General features: G+C 35.4%; 2 protein-coding genes across 2 annotated transcripts; both read left to right on the top strand.

The window, feature by feature from the left end:
- The first annotated feature begins 711 nt into the window (after window positions 1-711).
- LOC135687998 (GMP synthase [glutamine-hydrolyzing]) lies at window positions 712-17,122 on the top strand. The gene is made up of 19 exons (XM_065204670.2): window positions 712-880; window positions 2,989-3,080; window positions 3,499-3,613; window positions 4,934-5,031; window positions 5,826-5,929; window positions 6,340-6,440; window positions 6,690-6,785; window positions 7,033-7,198; window positions 7,503-7,651; window positions 7,792-7,852; window positions 9,607-9,719; window positions 10,646-10,751; window positions 11,389-11,504; window positions 11,930-12,055; window positions 13,356-13,471; window positions 13,816-13,946; window positions 14,184-14,356; window positions 15,583-15,698; window positions 16,087-17,122. Exons 1-18 carry the CDS (start codon window positions 797-799, stop codon window positions 15,682-15,684), a joined length of 2,049 nt encoding a protein of 682 aa, XP_065060742.2. The 5' UTR covers window positions 712-796; the 3' UTR covers window positions 15,685-15,698; window positions 16,087-17,122.
- Window positions 7,857-9,599, top strand: LOC135688365 (uncharacterized; the record flags this gene model as incomplete). The annotated part of the gene is made up of 1 exon (XM_065205195.2): window positions 7,857-9,599. A coding segment is annotated over one exon (1,329 nt), but the record flags the coding sequence as incomplete, so codon positions are not given.
- Window positions 17,123-20,156: the final 3,034 nt, after the last annotated feature.

Here is a 20,156-nt window from a genome sequence, read left to right as displayed (position 1 = left end):
GACATTATACAATTTTCATCTTTAGATTAGTTTGTTTTCTGCTTATATCTTGAAGTTTAAAATATAGCGCCCCCTTGAAAAGGCGCCTCGCTGGAATAGGTTTCCCTAAAAAATGTGCTGAAATTAATCAGTGTCCCGGCCGTTGGATCGAGGAAATATGGGATTTATTACAAGTTGTGATAAAAGAATATGTAATATGTGTTCATCCAATGAAATCGGAGACGAGTTGCACACACTCTTGAAATGCCCTTCTTTCTCGCATATAAGAAATGATTACATTCCTAGCTATTTTGTTAAATACCCGTCTATACTAAAATATCAAATATTGATGACAAAGACAGACAACAATCAAAGACTGTGGGCCAATATTGCAAGACTTATAAGGGAAATTTTCAGGTACCAAAAACAAATGCAGGTCGCCTTCCTGTAAAGCAGACTAGGTTCTTTGTTGTAGTTGTTGCTTCTCTTTCCTTGTTTGTTTTGGCTAAATTTATATAAAATTTAATAGCTGTCGCTTAATCATGTTCGTACTGTTACTTTATTAATTAAGTTTTCTTTTTTCCATAAAAAGCTCTAATTTTTCATTTAGATGTAAAGAGCTTATTTGAGTATTTAATTGTACTTTGGTAAATTTAATTGATAATAATGATGATGATGATGATGATGACAAGTAAACACGTTGAGGATTGAAGTGAATAGTGAATTCAATTCAATCAACTCACGTGAACATTTTGATGGTGTAATTGGAACTTCATTTGTGGTCCAAAGTAGCGTGCCAGGGACATAATTCTGCAAAATGAACAATGATATAGATATGGAAGATGCAGAAAATGGTCCTGAAAGTGTTGTTATTCTTGATGCTGGAGCACAGTATGGAAAGGTTTGTTAAGTTTGTATTTCAAATTGTAGTCAGCTATTGTGTGTGGTAACTTTATCAATTAATTCTTGTGAAGATGAAGGCCTAATCATATTACAAATAACGCCAGAGGTATAAAAGCGAATCGTCTCTATTGATCTACCAAAGCACGGTTTTGCCAACAATTTTTTGACAGAAGTATGATCAATGAATGTATTGTATATAGAGACAATCTCTTGAAATCATTCAGAGGAGAACTGATATCCACCATGCATGTCAGTGCAAAATTAGGCTTGGCAAAGAGCCTGTTTAATGGTCCAAAGCATAGGAGTTGATAAGATACACATAGGTGCCAACTCAGAGGAGAACTGTAGGCTTCAACCCCCTGATGGAAGAGTCTCAGCCATACCTAGTAACCTAAAGGCTAAACAGCTTGAAGGGAGTGTATATTTTCTCGATTCCAAAAACTGAGAAGTAGCCTCAGTGTTGTTTTAGCAGTCAAGGTTTTCTATCAAAGTTATTATTAGATAATGTCAATTATTAAGAACTGAATGATCATCTACACTTTCAAGCGATATTAACCTCTTTTTTAAAGGAATGCCAAACTGGAAACTTTGCCACAAGCATGCAATAAATTGCCTGCTCACTCTAATTTTCCAATTGCATTTTATTGCATATTTAATAAAATTGTACATTATTAACACCACAAGAGCTCCAGTTTGGAAACTTTGTTTCTTACACTGACAGTTAATTTTGAAAATTTGAGACTAGGCACCTGAAATTAAACATTCTTAGCTACTTTGAAGTTAATAATGGTAAATGATTAGAGTTAATAATGGTAGAGGATTTTGCGTGCAAAAGGGCTCAGATGTGTTCGCTGGCAATATACTGCAAATGCGCAGCAAAGTTTCCAGTTTGGCAAGAACTTGTGCAAAATTTTCTAAATGTGGGCGATTTAGGGCCTGCAGTTGCAAAGTTTCCAGTCTGGAAGTAATGTTTTCTTTTTTAATCCTTTGCAACCTATTCCTTTGCAATGAATAGTTTGTGCTAGTGGATCCACTCAAACTAAATGGGAAACTGTCCAGGGACAGTCCTTAGCTTATAACCATCACAGTATTTTGGGGCACAGTCTGGATAATTTTTACAGGTTTTGTGAGTGCACTTTGAATTAGGGGGTAATTTAGGTATGGGTAACTGGTCCTGAATGGCTATTGTTATGTTTGGTATTTCTGCTTAGTCTATTTTTCTTTGTAAATAGTCAAATTCATCATGCATGTGAGCTACTTTTGAAGCCCATAATTGACTTTTGAAACTACTTTTGATTTAGATATATTCAGATGAGTAGAAATTCCAACTAAATATGTGCACTGTACTTTCATTGAAAAGCTTCTGGCACACCCAAATTCACATTCCGAAATTCCAAGTTGACACACAAGATTTGTCCTATAGCTTCTTTAGAGGTCCCCAAAGCTATTAAATGTACACAAAATATTAAAAATTAAAGTTTTTGCTTATTTTCCAGACGAGAAAAAGGCTGATCTCTCTCTAGAAACTCCTGAACAAAATTAAACCCAAATAATTAGCATAAATTATCTAATTTACTCAATTAAAGAATATAGCATGCACATAGTTGCAGTTGCAACAACGTGCAAGTTAAAGGTTCTAAGCTTGCAGGTAAAATTATAATTATGCATTCCAAATACTGATAAGAGATGAAAACTGTAAGTGTGGGTTGGCCTTGCAAAGAGAGGCTCTCCAGCTCGACCAAGCATCTTTGCACCTGCTTAGAAAGTTCCAGGACCTTCATTGAGGATGGTATTTGATGATGCTCAATTGAGGATATAGAAAGTTGAAGGTGTTCCGCACAGTTGAAGGTTGCCTTTTGCTCCTCACAAGGCCTGGCGTGAGACTCAGAATTATAACTTCAAAACCGTCTTTGTCAACCCACCAAAGAATATATAGCTCTGTCTTCCAATCACAAGCACTTCACAAGAGAGCGGTTAAATGATTTCACAATAAGCCATAATTACACAGGCTTTTAAAATCTGGCATCCATTTCTCTGTTTGCCAAATGTCAATCCCCGTCATTTTCAGTTTGGCTATAATATTTGAAAGATCTTTTGTTTTTCCAGGTGATTGATAGAAAGGTTCGTGAATTGAATGTAAATACTATCATTCTTCCATTGGAAACTCCAGCAAAGACAATTAAAGCTAAGGGTTACAAGTAAGTCATTTCTTTTAAACTTGATGTTTCATGCCAGGTGTACCAAAAATTGCCAAGAAAAATATCAATTTTCCAAAACTATACTAAAAAGTATTCTGGTAAAAGTTACAGACTTAATCCTATAAATCTTCCTATTTTGGAAGTTTTAATCTAGATCAAGATTCTTGTCATATATGCAGTAGTGTAGCCAGGGTTGGAAGATTTGAGAGACAGCAGAAGGTGCAGAGGTTTACCCTGATAAACATTTTTGCTGACCACACCCTTAAGATTGAAGATTTTGGGAAACGCCCAATTTTGTGATTGTGTGGAAGTGCTCGCCTGAGGTAAGCAACAACAAGCTAAATATGATGGTTACTGAATGATTTCTTCTTTCCTTCTTCATGTGTTGAAAAGTGCATAAATTAAATACAATTTCTAGGGCCATTGTCATATCAGGTGGACCAGGAAGTGTCTTTGATCCTGCGGCACCAAAATGGGATGATGAAATTTTCAACATTGGAGTTCCGGTACTTGGAATATGTTACGGAATGCAGGTTGCTAATCACAATATAAATTTGATTTTCCTTTATTTATTCCGTAGTAACTACCCTTTCTAGTTATAGTATCTTCCTGGAATGTCTTTTGGTGACTCTCAAAACTTTAAAGCTGGACGTTCGCTCATTTCAAAGGACATAATAAGTTGTGTTCAAAAATGATTCCACTGCCTTTATTAGGTCTATTAAAAGAGATTCTGGGAGTTATGACCAATTTTCATATATACTCACAATTTTGTTTGAAACTGTGTTGATTTAATATCCAACGATTTATATAATTTCACATGGAATGGTCATTTGGTTATTTAAATACAATCAAATAAAAATATACACACTTAGGACCGTTGCTATGTTGGAGTGTGGTAGCTCTTTGAAAAAAGGATTTTTACAAAAATGGGGAGTTTTTTACTATCTAGCGACCTGCGTCATGGGCAGAGTCAGGTGGTAGAAAAGTTTACCGTACACCACATCACATTCATGGTCAAGTGCTGGATGTTCAAGGTGCTTGTGAATAATTCCAATTCGACAACCTGGGGCCCTATAGAAAACTGAGTTGGGGTCCCTATGAACGGACTGCAAGAAAGTTCCATACACAATAGCAAGATTAGAAAATAATAATTTTTCTTGTTAATTTGTAGAAGCTTCAGATAAAGAACCATAAAGCGTTTTAAAATGAGGCCAACTTTAGCGAAGTCTTGAGAATAAGGACATACAAATAATTTGGGGGTCTATTTTGGTCGAGGGCCCTTGCTTAGCGAACTAAGTTGCCCTAAATTGTGTGACGCCATTGTCTACAACATGTTTCTGATAATTGATAAAGCCCGAGTGTATTCCATTTAGCAGTTTTCAAATCTATTTTCATAAAAGTTAAAAAAATCACTTTTGTGTAGACAGAAGGAGTTAGTTTTCACCCTTCGGCTCCATTGGTAATATTTTCAATAGGCAACTGAACTGGTTTGTCAAGGTTTACAGTCATGTGCTCGCGTTTTCGATCCATAACTGGAAATATATAAAGAAAAATGTTTTGGAAAGACATTGACATAAGACAATTTATTATTTTTGCGTAACGCGTTTCATCCTTCGAACGAGGAATAATCAGCCTATTTCATTTATATATATTCCCTAGCTTAAAGTTCTCAGTCAATAGTCTGACATTTTGTACCCTGAAAAGTGTTTGACAAAATGCTGAAAGTTTGTATTTAGCCATTATTTCAAGCTCAGTCCAAGAAAAAACACTATTCCTCCTATTGACTATGGACTGTGGTCCTTCTATTGACTATGTTTCATGTGTTATTCGTTGGGATTGTTCATGTTTTGTAGGCAATGAATGTTTCCTCTGGTGGAATCGTGGAGCAAGGTAAAGTGAGAGAAGACGGACAGTTTAAAATCAAAGTCGACAAGAATTCTGACTTATTTAGGTAATTATTTTCTCGCTGTAATTTTTCTCATCACAGTTACTGAACGTTTTCGTTTAAAAAGACAAATGCGATATTGGATTATAGGAAATAGTTGAGAGGATACTGATATTGTAATTGGTAAGTAATGATATTATTTAAGGTTCCTTTGTAGGCCAAAAATTGTAACAGCCTTTAGAAAGAGTAGCAAATATCCATTTTGAGCATTACTGTGAGCAGTTAGATACATTAATCAAATGTTCACTGTTCATTGTTTTCGCCTATTTTTAATCAAAGTATCAGAATTAATGTGTTTTTGTACTGGTTACTTATTTGCTCCTCCCTTAGAAATAACTTCTTTTCTTTATGAGTATCTATGATTCTATAGCCAAAACTTTTGATAGATCTTGCAACTTGTTGCAAGTGATTTTCTGCTTTTGACATGTGAATGATATGGAAACATTAAAACGAATAAAAAGTCTTTTCATTGCATTGCCTTTATTTATAAACGTCAGAAAAGGAACAGATTTCCTACCTCTCGTTCCAATTTACACATAAGGTGAATAAGCAACTGCAGCACCAACTATAAAGTGCAAGCGAAGGATGTGTTCATTATATTAAATGAAATGTCATGTAGGTAGTTGTGATCGAGTACTCCTTTTCCTAAACAACTTTCACACACGTGTATATCTGCATTTATTATTATGATAATTTATGCATTTATATTATCACGCGTTTGATAAAAATGGTGATGCATGCATATATCATGTGTGTATATGATAATGTTAATTTGTATATGATAATGTTAATTTTTTCAGTGGATTAAATGAGGAGCAAGACGTTTTATTGACACATTTTGATCATGCAACAAGGGTTGCACCTGATTTCAAAGTAACTGCAAAATGTGGAAATATTATCGCAGGTACATTTTTGCTTGTCTTTTTGCTTTTCATATAGAGTAATCAAAGTAATATGTTAGCCGTATATATTGTCGATAAGTTTTAACACATTCAAAGCAGCTGTCAAGCGTCTATGAATGGATGTCTATCAGCAGCGATTTTAATGACCGATAAATACTTTTGTCCAAACTTTGGTCCAACAGGTGCCTGCTACGCGGAAATTCTACTCGATCCTGAGACCTTTGAATTGGTTTTAAAATTGGTCTTATCATAGATTCTTTACCTTGCTTTGTGTTATTCTTGTTGCTTTTATGACCAGACCCATAGATTGTGCCCGTATGAAGCATTTATTTGACTTGAAAGATATCAGTGGATTTTCTTTTTCAACAATTTTGTATGTGTTTTATTATGATCAGGCTGTTATCATCTTTAGCTATTGAAAATCACTCGAAGAAGCTTTATGGAGTGCAATTTCATCCCGAAGTTGATCTAACTGAAAATGGGGTTGATATGATGCGAAATTTCTTATTCAAGGTGAGCGAGATATGGCCATACGCTATCAACTTAGCTATAATATAAAGGTATTTGACATTTCAAAAGTTGTTAGTAATCGATAGCAAAGCTTTGCCATTGATCATTGAGTAGAAACGTAAGGTTTCCCTATACAAGGAATTCTCTCTGCATCTTCTACTGAGCCATTTTACCATACCATGTACTCTGCCACCTTTTTGCATGTATACCTAAAGATATTAGATTTTAGCATTTTTACTGCTTTTTTGTAAGGTCGCTGGATGCTGCCCAGAGTTTACGATCACGAGCAGGGAAGACGGGTGCATAGAGGAACTCAAGAAAGAAATCGGGCCAGTCAACAAAGTCCTTGTGAGTCATAATTGTATTCATGAGCCTGTCTTCACTCTTATTGAAAGTATGGTCATGTTGGTGATTCAGCTTCTTGGTATATTTCAATACTAGGCTTAGTTTTTTTTAAAAAACAAAGATTTAGAATCGCTAAATGGTCAAGATAATGAGAAATCAATCCTTTTCAAAGTATGTTTCATGTCCTTCAAAGAATTTGCTTCTATTTTCTATAAGTAACATTGAAAATGATTCTTTTCTTAAACAAAAGGCTTTGCTCAGCGGTGGAGTTGACTCAACTGTTTGTGCAGCATTGCTTCACAAGGCAATCGGAGCTGATCGTGTTGTTGCTGTTCACATTGACAATGGATTTCTAAGAAAAGATGAAAGTACACAAGTCGAGGAGTCGCTAACTAGAATAGGGCTAAAGCCGAAAGGTTAGTGCCAACGTCTTTGAAAATCTTTCATTTTATTATATAACCAATTTGTATGATGTGAGGATAGGGATCTTCTGTTCCTTTAATAGTTAAAATGATTAATCACTGTATAAAGTTACCCTGTCAATGATATTCCTTTCGTGTCTTGGTTGTTAGTTAGAACCCTTCATGGTATAAGATTATTGGTTACTTTTCATGCTTCACAACGATAAAGATTTGTAATTTATGGTCCACATATCTCTACTATTTGGACTGGATTATAAAAAGATGTCTTCATTGATACGAATATTTTTTGCTTTCAAAGTTGTAAATGCACAGCATACGTTCTATAATGGATCAACAGAAATAACTCTCAAACGCAATGATATAAACATTCGCCAAAATACTGGGCCACTTCACAGCGTTTCAAATCCGGAAGAGAAACGAAAAATCATTGGGGACATGTTCGTTAAGGTTCGTTTTTGTTTTCGTGTATTTCTTTTTGTTTACAATTTTCACTGCATCCCGTCTTCTGCATTATCATCATCATTTAATATCGATTGTGTATTTTACTTTTACGTCGTGGATTTGAACTGACCTCCTTCCTTATTTAGGTCGTTGATGCCACAATGAAAGATCTTAACTTGGATCCCAAGAGCACTTTGCTGGCCCAAGGTAATTTGATAGTGACGATGATAATGATCGCAATGACAATGATAGCGATTGCAATGACGATGATAGTGATTGCAATGACGACGATAATGATCGCAATGACGATGATAGTGATTGCAATGACGATGATAGTGATTGCAATGACGATGATAGTGATCGCAATGACGATGATAGTGATCGCAATGACGATGATAGTGATCGCAATGACGATGATAGTGGTCGCAATGACGATGATAGTGATCGCTATGACGATGATATTGATCGCAATGACGATGATAGTGGTCGCAATGACGATGATAGTGATCGCAATGACGATGATAGCGATTGCAATGACGATGATAGCGATTGCAATGACGATGATAGCGATTGCAATGACGATGATAGTGATTGCAATGACGATGATAGTGATTGCAATGACCACGATAATGATCGCAATGACGATGATAGTGATTGCAATGACGATGATAGTGATTGCAATGACGATGATAGTGATCGCAATGACGATGATAGTGATCGCAATGACGATGATAGTGGTCGCAATGACGATGATAGTGATCGCTATGACGATGATATTGATCGCAATGACGATGATAGTGGTCGCAATGACGATGATAGTGATCGCAATGACGATGATAGTGATTGCAATGAAGATGATAGTGATTGCAATGACGATGTTAGTGGTCGCAATGACGATGATAGTGGTCGCAATGACGATGATAGTGATTGCAATGACGATGATAGTGATTGCAATGACGACGATAGTGATCGCAATGACGATGATAGTGGTCGCAATGACGATGATAGTGATTGCAATGACGATGATAGTGATTGCAATGACGATGATAGTGGTCGCAATGACGATGATAGTGATTGCAATGACGATGATAGTGATTGCAATGACGACGATAGTGATCGCAATGACGATGATAGTGATTGCAATGACGATGATAGTGATTGCAATGAAGATGATAGTGGTTGCAATGACGATGATAGTGATTGCAATGACGATGATAGCGATTGCAATGACGATGATAGTGATTGCAATGACGATGATAGTGATTGCAATGACGACGATAGTGATTGCAATGACGACGATAGTGATTGCAATGACGATGATAGTGATTGCAATGACGATGATAGTGATCGCAATGACGATGATAGTGGTTGCAATGAAGATGATAGTGGTCGCAATGACGATGATAGTGATCGCAATGACGATGATAGTGATCGCAATGACGATGATAGTGACCGCAATGACAATTATAGTGATTGCAATGATGATTCTAGTGTTCGCAAAAAAGCCCAGCTCCATTTCGGCTTATTTAATAAGTTGTAAAAGATTTGGTGCCTATGGCTCGAAGTTTAATCTGTTTCTCAAAAGAAGCTTGAAGATAACTAAAGGCAGAAATGGAAGAAAAAGTTTTATTTTGCAACAGATGAAATTAAGAATATTACGCAAGCAAACATTGTTGCCAAAATAAGGTTTTTACACTAATTGCGATAGCATTTCACGCTAAACCTATTGAATGTCGCCAATCCCTTCACCGAAGAGTTAAATCATCAACGGATCTGGAATTTCAACGGGGTTTGGCCCATGTGTGCTCGTGTTCATCAACGCTAGTCTATTGGCCTAGAAACTATAGGCACAATTGCCTAATAATTATTTCGGCTCGATAGCAAGGCAGTATCAAATTTAATGCCAGTTTTTCTGTTTCTTCTTCAATTACAATATGCTTAATGGACAAGTGTTTTTGCAGGCTCTCTTCGCCCGGACCTTATTGAAAGTGCTTCAATCCTAGCCAGCGGAAAGGCTGATGCAATTAAAACTCATCATAATGATTCTGAACTGGTTCGAGAGCTGCGTAAACAGGTAGAAATAAATTTATAGATTCATTTTATTGTGTTTTTTCTTTACCTTTGCCGTGCACCTTACCTCAAATTTGTGAATCTAATCTAACACTATGCATAAAATGCATGCTTTCTTCAACTAATTATAATTGATTTTTCTTCAAATTGTTTTACTCAAGATATTTATGGCGAATTTTACCCCCTTTTTTAGCTCAGTTTAGTAAAAAGATTCTTGTATAGTTATGAGAGCTGTCTTGTTTGGAAAATATCAAGAGCAAAAACCGAAATGGCATAATTTTAATGGTCTCACTGTCAAATTCTTTTTGTTGAGATTGCTCTTTCGGTTCGAACCCAAGAATTTCATGAAAAACCTTGACAACCGGATGTTATAATATGATGGCTCAGCATTTGAGTTGTCTTTTGATTCGGGGAAGCAAATCATTTTTAGAAGCATAAATAGGTTGTCAAATGGGTCAGTCGTGCCTTGCAATATTGTGGTTTTCACCATTAAAAGTTAATTTCAAAATAACGTTGTAAGAAATTTGCCTGATGATTGCATTAAGCTCGAAACTCTCGAATTGCTACTTTGAGCCGTTCTGTTCTCTTCACCAAGGCCAATATGGCTCTGCTTATACGGCGTTGAGCATTGCTTGACAGGGGAGTAAAACATTTCTTTTCATTTAAATGAAATATTTGTGTTGTATTTCAAGAAATATTTATCAGTGTGCCGTCAGACGTGACTTGTGCCATCGTTGTTGTTATAAAGATTAAGATATTTATTTATTTGTCTTAAGTTAATAGTTTTTAAAGAAAACTAATAAATACAAGGTGGCATACATTTTAATTAAATAGACTGAAACAGATTCACAATTTTGTTTACGAGAAATCGTCGACTTCATGTCACTCCAGTTTTAAAGCAACCAATAATTATGTTGTTGCTTGTTTCAGGGACGTGTTGTAGAGCCTTTAAAAGATTTCCATAAAGATGAAGTCCGCACTCTCGGCAAAAACTTAGGATTACCTGCAGAGATCGTCCAGAGACACCCTTTTCCCGGTTCGTTACTTCCAGATTTTTTTCTTTAATTATTTTACATTATTCAACTGCAGATGGAAAGAGATGGGTTTGAGGGCTGGAGGTGATATATGGCATGAAAATATGGGGTTGCCAAATTGGTTGCTAGCTGGGATACCATGGATTAGTGGAACGTTTTAACTGGGGTTGCTAAATTGTGTTGCTAGATGAGATTTCCGTAAGGGGTTCTAAATAGGTTCGCTAATTGGAATTATTGCTAAATGATGCTGCAGTATGATGTGGCTCAATTATGCTGCTGAAAAGGGTTTATAAATAGGGTTCAGGATAGGGTTGCTGAATAGGGTTGCTAAACGGGAGTCGGATTGCTAAACGGGAGTCGGATTGCTAGATTTGAGTGCTCGCTGGGGATCCGAATTCGGTTTTCGAATTGAATATGCTTGGTGGGGTTGCAAATAGGGTTTCTGAACTTGCTCAATACGATTGCTCAGTTTCGCGAAAAAATTGGGAGAAGAAGGGTGAAAGAAATAGACTTGGTGTTGTTGTTTCTTACCCTGTTATGTCGTGTCATCAATCTCTCGAAACGACTATGCGCATTTTCAGAATTAATGTTGAAGTTACGATCCAAAGCGTTTCATAATATTATCTTGTTACCCACTAGGCCCTGGATTGGCAATTCGCATTTTGTGTGCTGATGAACCATTTATATGTAACGATTTCGCGGAGACGAACACAAAGCTTGGTTTTATAGTAGATTATTCAAACGCCGTAAACAAGGTATGAAAAGCTAAAGGTGAACTTATATTTTATTATTTTCTTTATCAATATTTTAATCTTTTTCTATAATTCGTACTTAAGTTGCCATGTCCTTTCACGAAAAAAAGATTTATTTTTGAAATGATTTTAACAACGAGCCTTTTCATTTTGTCTCGGATTCCAGAACCTAAGGCAACTTTAATCCATCGTCTGATTCATAGTTTTGTTGGCCCTATAAAGATTCTCTGCCTACATACTGTGGATACGCGAATACTTGTCTATTCGTAACATCGTCTACCTTAGGCTTGGCTTTGCTGTATTTTTGTTGAATGTAAAGAAAACCATCTTTGTCTCTTACTGCAAGCCCTGTTCAGTTTGAACTAATATAACAAACTGCTTTTGCTCTTATCCAGCGTTATGTTATCGCATTCTTGTTCGACTTTCAGCGTCATCCCTTACTTGCAAAGATTCAAGAGCAACTCTCCGAAGCGGAGCTGCAAAGATTGAAAGAAATAAGCTCATCGTATTCTGTTGGAGCGACGCTGCTTCCTATAAAGTCCGTCGGAGTTCAGGTGGGAATTTTAATCATTGGTCTCAGAATCTTACAACCTGTCGTTATTCAAAACAAATAAACAAGCTTTATCTTATCCTTCCTAATCCCTCCTCTTTATCCTTCCTCCCTATCCCTTCTTGAAGCTTTCCCTAGGATTACCAAATAAAAAAATAAAAAAATTAGAGAAAATAAAGCGGGGAAATTACTTAAGATGTCTGTTGAGGAAACCTGCACAAGCAGGGCTTTTTACAATATCTCTCAAGGAATACTGAATGAAAACCTGGTTTTTAAGTAAATCTCAAGCCCTGGCCAAACGCTGTGCAGCTTTCTGCCCAACAAAGTGCGACAAAGATGGAGTTAAATGATGCACTGGTTTGGCAACCCATGTTGCGCTTAACTGGAAAACGTTGGATGTTACTGTATGAAGTGGTACGATGTTGCAAAATATTGTACGTTACTGTAGGATGTTTCTACCAAGATGTACGATGTTGTACGTTGTTGTACGATGTTTTACGAAAGGTTGACTTTGATAAAAATTCTGAGTGATTTAGGAGGATGTTGGAACCGTTTGATCGCCCTGTCCAATAAATCCATGTTTGCACAAGTGCAGTTAGAAAGAGCTCGTCTCATTTGATCTGTTAAGAGAAGCTGTGACTCATGAAAAACAGTAACAGGAATATCAGCTTTATTTCCCTAATCCTTCATCTATTCTTAAAACCCTCTTTCATCTTCACCTGTCCATCGCATTGTCTTGCCGCATCATGCTCTTTTTTCGTTCCACTCTTCTTATTCATCAACCATTTTGAACAGGTCTAAGAATTACTGTTTCGCTTTTCGGTTTGTTTGTATTCTACCCGCAATGGTTTTTCCAGCAGTTGTAGTAAATGAAGTAAGGTGCGATGATTTTTGTTGCTGGCAGATCGACAACTTCCCTTTAGCAAGTCATTGGTGAGGGCTTTAAATGAATTGTCATTGTTGTAATTGTGATGATCAAAGCTATCATATGGTCATCTTCCAAATTTGGGCTATTAAGAATATTTTTCAAACTTTTGCACTAATCATTTACTATGTTTGACGTAAGTAACCATGAATAGGGCGCCTCTCCCCCGTTCTCTTAATATTGTGACGACAGTAGCAATCAACTGTAAGCATAAACACTGCAAAATCAAAAGGAGAAATGCAGATTGAGAAGAAAAGGTGCCGCGAAAAAAGTTTTGTTTCCTCATTTTATGTTTTTGTAGTAAATTCCTGGGACTGTTTTAAAATTGCAATAAGCCAATTAAAGAAATTAGCTTTGTTGCTTGTTTTCTTGTTCAAAGGGTGATTGTCGCACGTACAGTTATGTTGCTGCAATCTCAAGTGACTCTCCACCTTCATGGTCATCACTTATGGTATTTGCAAAAATAATCCCAAAACTGTGTCATAACATTAACAGGCAAGTAATTTTTGTGAAAGCAATTTATGTCTCCAGTCCTTTTTTGTCGTAACTGAATTGATTCAACTTTTTTTAGGCAGCCCAAATTTAGCTACTGTTCTGTGCAAAAAGGTTTTTAATGACATGAATAAGCATTATTACTGTGAAGCCTTTTTTAAATATATTCGAAGTTTTTCAAACTGATATATGTCAGGTTTTATTGACGAAAATGTGAATTTTACCGCACGCTCGTATTTTTATTACAGTTTGAATCTCGAATTTTTCTAATTTTTGTGCAATTGAAGCCCAAGTTTTTCCTTTATATTTTAACGAGTTTAAATGAATTTGATTCTTTGATTTTGCAGAATTGTTTATGTCTTTGGACCAAGAATAGCTCATCAACTGCAAGACGTTACTCCAACTTTTCTGGTGCCGAACGTTCTGGCCACGCTACGCCAAGCAGATTATCTAGCAAATACTGCTTTACTGGAGAGCAGTAAGTGTCCGAGCTTGTATTGCCATTATGTTCAAGCCGGAATTTGAAGGGACTTTTTGCATATATTTTCCAACACAAGGATATTGTTTGTAAATTTGATTTTGTTTTAAAAATACAGCTTTACTACGTTTTTCTCGAAGGAATCGTGCTGCTCCTCTCTCCTCGATTTCTTTTCTCTTTGAACTTTTTGTGTGCTTTTTTTATTATCCATTTCACAGCCATTTGCATCTTTTCTAGACAAGATGAGTTGTGTCAGCCAAATGCCAATAATTCTTGTTCCATTACACTTTGACCGTGACCCCATTATGAGGCTGCCTTCGTGCCAGCGATCTATAGTCATCAGAACGTTTATTACAAATGATTTCATGACTGGCATAGCAGCAACACCCGGCAAGCAGATACCTGAAGAGGTAAAGGGAGTTTTTTCTTGCTTCTTTTACAAACTTGAATTTTTTTTCTATTTAAGGCGACATTATAAAGTGGGATCAAAGATGTGGGTGTCACGGCCTATTTTGATCTTGTCCATGTCTGTTAAAATCACTCCGACAATTTTTAGCATTTTTCCCTTTGTTTAATCTAATTAATTTTTCAAAAATGACAAAAAAATCTTACATGTCGGTCTGTCTTCACCAAGTCTACGTTTGATTATTCTAGGCCTCTGCTAGCTAACATTTGAAATAGGACTACTTATCATCTATCCAGTTACAATTAAAATATGATGGTAAAGCACCCTTGTGTTAAACCTGTGTATGTTCATGTTTAAAACAGGCTTTAATATAGGCTTAAGTTGCTTGTGAATATATTAACAAATTTGGCTTCTTGAAATATGATACGTTTATTCATTTGCCTGTGTGAAAGTTATATACGCTGTATTTGTTGGCTGTTATCCGGGGAATCTTAAGAGAATCTGGAAATAATTTGAATACAATCTAGTAGGATTCTGGCAAAGCTTCTGTTTAATTAATTTCGTCTTCACAAGAGACATTGCTGAAACCAGTGCTCAGTTTTGGTTAATTTTGATTTTGCGTATTTAAAATTACATTGGCCCATATTAATCTTGTAAATGTACATGTTACTTCTTTTTGCTTTCAAGTTTAATTTCTACCCCACTGACTTCCAGTTAAAAGACGTAGTCTTATTTAAAAAGCTACAACATTTATCAAGTCGCTTGAACTAAAGTGGTGGTATATTGTATGTGAAAGGAAACTAAGGGGCTAGACGTTAGCCCAGTGTTTTTCAGATACATTGATAACGAGAGTGATGTTGAAGCATTTATATCAAGTGCTGTCATACTCGTATCTTCAATTTAGAACATTTATAATTTAGAACGTTTTGGTTTTTTGTAATTAGCCTTTTAAGTACGCTTTGTATAGTTGGCCTTTATTAGCCTATCGCTATTGTCTCTGCCAACTTAAAATAAATTGTTTATTATTATTATTATTTTATTATTTCAAACCAAACTTTTTTCGCCGGCAGCGAAATGAAGAACATGGATACGATTTCGAGTTCAACGCTAGAAATGTGAAAAAATGTATACGATTCAGTGTGTAGAATAAAATGGTTGAAAATTGTCTTCATTAAGTGTTCTGTTGAAATATGATACCATCAATGTCAATCTTGTTTTCTTTACTTGCAGCTTCTTATGAAGATTGTGGATAGAGTGAAATCTGTTCCTGGTATCTCAAGAGTTATGTATGATTTGACTTCGAAGCCTCCTGGTACAACTGAATGGGAATAGTCAGCTTCAACATTGTACGTCTTACAACTAGATCATTTCAAATCTGATCATAAGTGCAAATTTTTGCTACTGTTTTGTGTGATGTTATTTCTTTTATCCTATGATTCGTATTTGTATCATATATTCTTTATTATATCCAAGTGTTATTCGAAGAGACACTTTTTAAGCGTTCTTTCTTTGTTACCAATCGTTTCGCCTTACCAATCGGCTCTCTCTATTTACATTAGATAGCGTCTATCGTAGCTCTTTTTTCTTCTCAAGGCCTGTCTACATCTCCATAATTTGTCTCGTGCGCACAATCAACCTTTCTACTTTCTATTTTGTACATTGCCTCCATTTTTTCAGTTTATTTTACAAGCACATACGATGTTGTTTTAATTTTCTATCAAACCATTTCTCTAGTTTCCTTAGCAAGGCGATGGTACTATAACATTCAAAATCAAACAATTTGTAATGCTAAAAAGATGGTGAGAAGTGGAGACAAAAAAGGCACAGAAAATGGAAAGACTTTTTTAGTTGTTATACTTGAAACGCTTTATCTTATAATTAGACTTCATCTTTTTTCTCTTAAGGTTCTTTTCATTGTTAAGAATTTTATTAGTGAAACATTTTTAGTGGTACAAAATTATGAAGACTTTGAAAAATACAAACATTTTACAAAATACTTGGCGTTTTTGCCGACACTCACTCAGAGTGTAAAACGACAGACTCAGAGTCACAAAGATCCCCAACTGTGTATTTTTTTGCCAGCGTTAACTTTTCGACCCTGATTCTGACGTTTTATGCTCTGAGAAGTGTCAGACGTAAAGTTTTTAGTATGTTGTAAAATGTTTGCTTCCGGTTTTAAAACCATTTTTAATACTTAATAGTTTTATTGGAAATAAAAAACCTGTACATGAAAGAAAAAAATGGTTCCATCAAACCTAAGTAATGTCCCATTATCATCGCACCTTTCCCTTTGGAATGCAACATCTTACATTTCCGAAATCTGCTAATCGTCAATTATAAATTCAAAGTAATGCTTTTTTGAGAAGTATCAAATAGTTATTCAGGGAGTGCAATAAATTGAAAACTATACACATGATAATGTGTCAACTTGTTTGGAACATTCACATTTATTTTTAATTGCGCTTTCTTTTATCAATTTCCCTTCTTTTTCGCATTCCATTTGCCGTTACAATTCCCCTCGACATTCATTTGCTACCCAATGCATGTCTTCTGGCAGCTGCCCTCCTCCTTGCAAGAGTAGTCGTGGCCATGCTATGGATTAATATATCCTTGCCTACATTAGGAACTAGTAGAGTTGTTTCTATGACAATTTAGATTCTTTATAAAGCGGTTAGATGAATGGAAAAATAAGACCCAATAACAAACGAACGTCTAAGGTTTGTTCTGTCATTCTTCGTCACTATTTTCGTATCATATGATGCTTTCCCTACTTCGGTTTTTCTCATATCTTTCTCGTTTTTGGCCAGGACACTGAATTTTCTTTTTCATAGAACTCAAGTACATACGGAAGTTTTTTTTGTAGAATGAAGAAAGTGATTTCAGCACTGTTTATAAACCTATAGGCTGTCGGTTTTCAAAATGAAAAGAGCAAAGAAAGTACTAAAACATAATGTTATTAATTAGCGATGCTAGACAAATTGTTTCTAGTGTCAAGGTCACTCATTTCACCAATAGGGACAACATGTTGTCGGGACCTAGAACCTCTAATACAAATTACTGCAGTTCTAGGTAAGCAAAAACTCAGCTTTCTTTTGATCCAAGCAGAGGTTATGTTTTTCAGCAACTTAACATTTTGGTGATGTTTTTCAGCAATTAGTTCCAACACACGTTGGAAAGGATTCCTCGTTTCAATGCTCATACCACCATTGCATGATAAAATCAATGCTCATTCCACCATTGCATGAGAAAATCAATGCTCATACCACCATTGCATGCGAAAAACAATGCTCATACCACCATTTTATAGAACTCAAAGATTCTTATCAACACATTTTTAACCAGGGCTAAAAGTTTTTAACCAGGTGACGTTTACCTCAAAGTCTTGGAAAACATTGTTGGAGCGATTTGGTCATAATTGATAAAGGGCTTTTTACGCTCTTTTTAGAAAATTCCGTTAGAACATTTTTTGACGAAAATGAAAACATACGAAGAATTTTTATTGAATGTGCTGTCCATCAAGGTTCATCTCGAAACATACCAATTTAAAAGATAACTTTATCCTGAAGAGCTGCAAAACGACAAAAGAACCTCTTTAGCTAAATCATCTAGGAAACTTGCACTACTTTCTCTATTACTTTGGAAATTATTGCTCTAATTCTGCGTGTTTCCCTTTAGCAAGCTGGTTCAGTGTTGCACTAGGCTAACAAGCGTGTCATAATGTAACTAGGATTGTTTTAAGAAACAAAGCAGTTGAAGGCGGTTCGGGAAGCGAATTTTTGTATCCTCAAGTTCTTCAAACAACTCTCGATTGATGAGATCTTCAAATGTAGTCAATGCATGATATCTTAGTAAAAATGACTAAAGATTATTAGCACCCTCAAGGTTATCGAAACCGTTATACACTTATCTTGTCCAAAAACCCTGGACTTGAATGAATGAGGATTCCCTAACTACATGAAAATTGACCCTTTTTGCCAAGGCGTCGTTGATTCTTTCTTCCTAGAAGTGTATATTGTTTGAATACCAAATTTTGGCCTATGTGAAAATTTTCCGTTTTTTGTCCAATGAGAATTTGGTAATTTTTCTATATTTTGTTATAAATTGATCAAGCATGAAAGGTATCCGCATTTTCGTATATATAAGTGAGTTGGCTTTAAATTTTTATATTCTAGGACATTGTGTGTACAGTATGGCCTTAGTAGTCCAGTGGCTGGAAGAGTGGGGGCATTACCACCTAGAAGAAAACCTTACCGGAACCACTTTTTCTAGGGTAGCTTTTGGTGTAGATTTCTAATCTGAGTGTTGATCAGGCCGTTTGTGGGGCTTTTCCAAGATAAAGGGGGTTTAAGTCTTTTTAGGTTGGTGACTTTGGATAAAGATATACTTTGTTTTTAGAGCACAAACAGTGCTAAAACAAGTGTATATCAATGAAACCTGCAAAAACCAAATTGTTTTCATCATTTGTGCCAATTCCGATTATTGGCTAGAAAGCTTACACGAAAGTCTATTGTTTACTGTGCTGTTATCGAGTCAGTTATTGCGTGCATAAATTATGCAAAAAGCCTTTCGGTAGTTGTTTCTTGTAGTATTCAAGATATTTTAAAAAGTCCTAATGATGTGCAATATCCAGACGGAAAATTCTGTTTTGCAGAAAAGAGTTGCTTGTCGACTTCATTCGTTTGAAAATGTTTCCACGTGCTTCAACATGAAATCTTGACCTACTTCGTTGTATTGGGCTATTGCTAGACTCTTTTTTACAGTTCTGTTTATATTTCACATTAACTAACTTTGATTGGAAGATTTGATTGTGGGAGCCTTAAAGTAAGGTTCTGTTCTTCTTGTTAGACTTACATCAATTTTTCTACTTCAAGAATGTAACTTAAAGACCATAAAATATCTTAGTTGATGCTAATTACAAACCATACACGACGTTTCCCTTTCATATCTATCTCGGGATGTGAAAGAATCAGAAATGTTTGTTATTCACTATGGGCATTTTGAATTTGTAAATAAGAACTTAACCTAACGCCCCCCCCCCCTGACGTAAACAAACTTTCATTACTGAAAAATTAAAAAGTTTCTTTTGTAAAAAGGAGTGTAGTCGATATGAAACACTTTTCAAAAAAAGTTTCTCAGAAATTTAAAAGGGCGTGGTCCAATCTCTTGCCATTTCTAAACGTTTTGGTCGAAAAATCTGACAATGGTTTTCTCACCGGTGTATATTGGTACTTATCATTAAATACATTAAGTACTGGCTTTGCTTCGATGTTGTTTTACTTCTTACAATAGATTTAAATTTTTGTGTCATGTTCATCACAATTTAGAGATTAAGGCTTTTATGCTTTCAAATTTTGGTAATTATAAAGAAATTTTAAAGATAATTATAAAGAAATATAATGTATTGAAATACATTAGTAATTGTAAGGAAGAAGCAAGATTAGGAGTTATGTGTAAACAGTCTGATTGTGATCAAAATGTAAGCTAGAATAAGTTTTTTGTTATAATTATTGTTTATAGATGTTTTTCTTGTAAATTTTAGGGCTAAAACTTGATTGAACACACCCGCGAGGCCAAGCATGCACCCCTTTAGATTATCAGTTGATAGAAAAACAGAATGAAGTATTTTGTTCTAATTTTTGTTTTCAATTTGTAAAGTTAATGACATGATCCCCTGAAAATCAGTCTTACTTAAAACTAAAGTTAAGCTAAGAAAGAATTTATTATTCTTGTTGACATTTCTTTCGATTTTTTCATATTCAATTGAGAATTCTTTTTTTCTTTACTTTTTCATTCTCCTATGAAAC

Source organism: Rhopilema esculentum, unplaced genomic scaffold, assembly GCF_057945365.1.
Source record: "Rhopilema esculentum isolate cy_ngs unplaced genomic scaffold, ASM5794536v1 HiC_scaffold_36, whole genome shotgun sequence".
In the NCBI taxonomy this organism is placed as follows: domain Eukaryota; kingdom Metazoa; phylum Cnidaria; class Scyphozoa; order Rhizostomeae; family Rhizostomatidae; genus Rhopilema; species Rhopilema esculentum.
The sequence above is the reverse complement of the archived record's forward strand: the minus strand, read 5'-3'. Positions and strand labels throughout refer to the sequence as shown.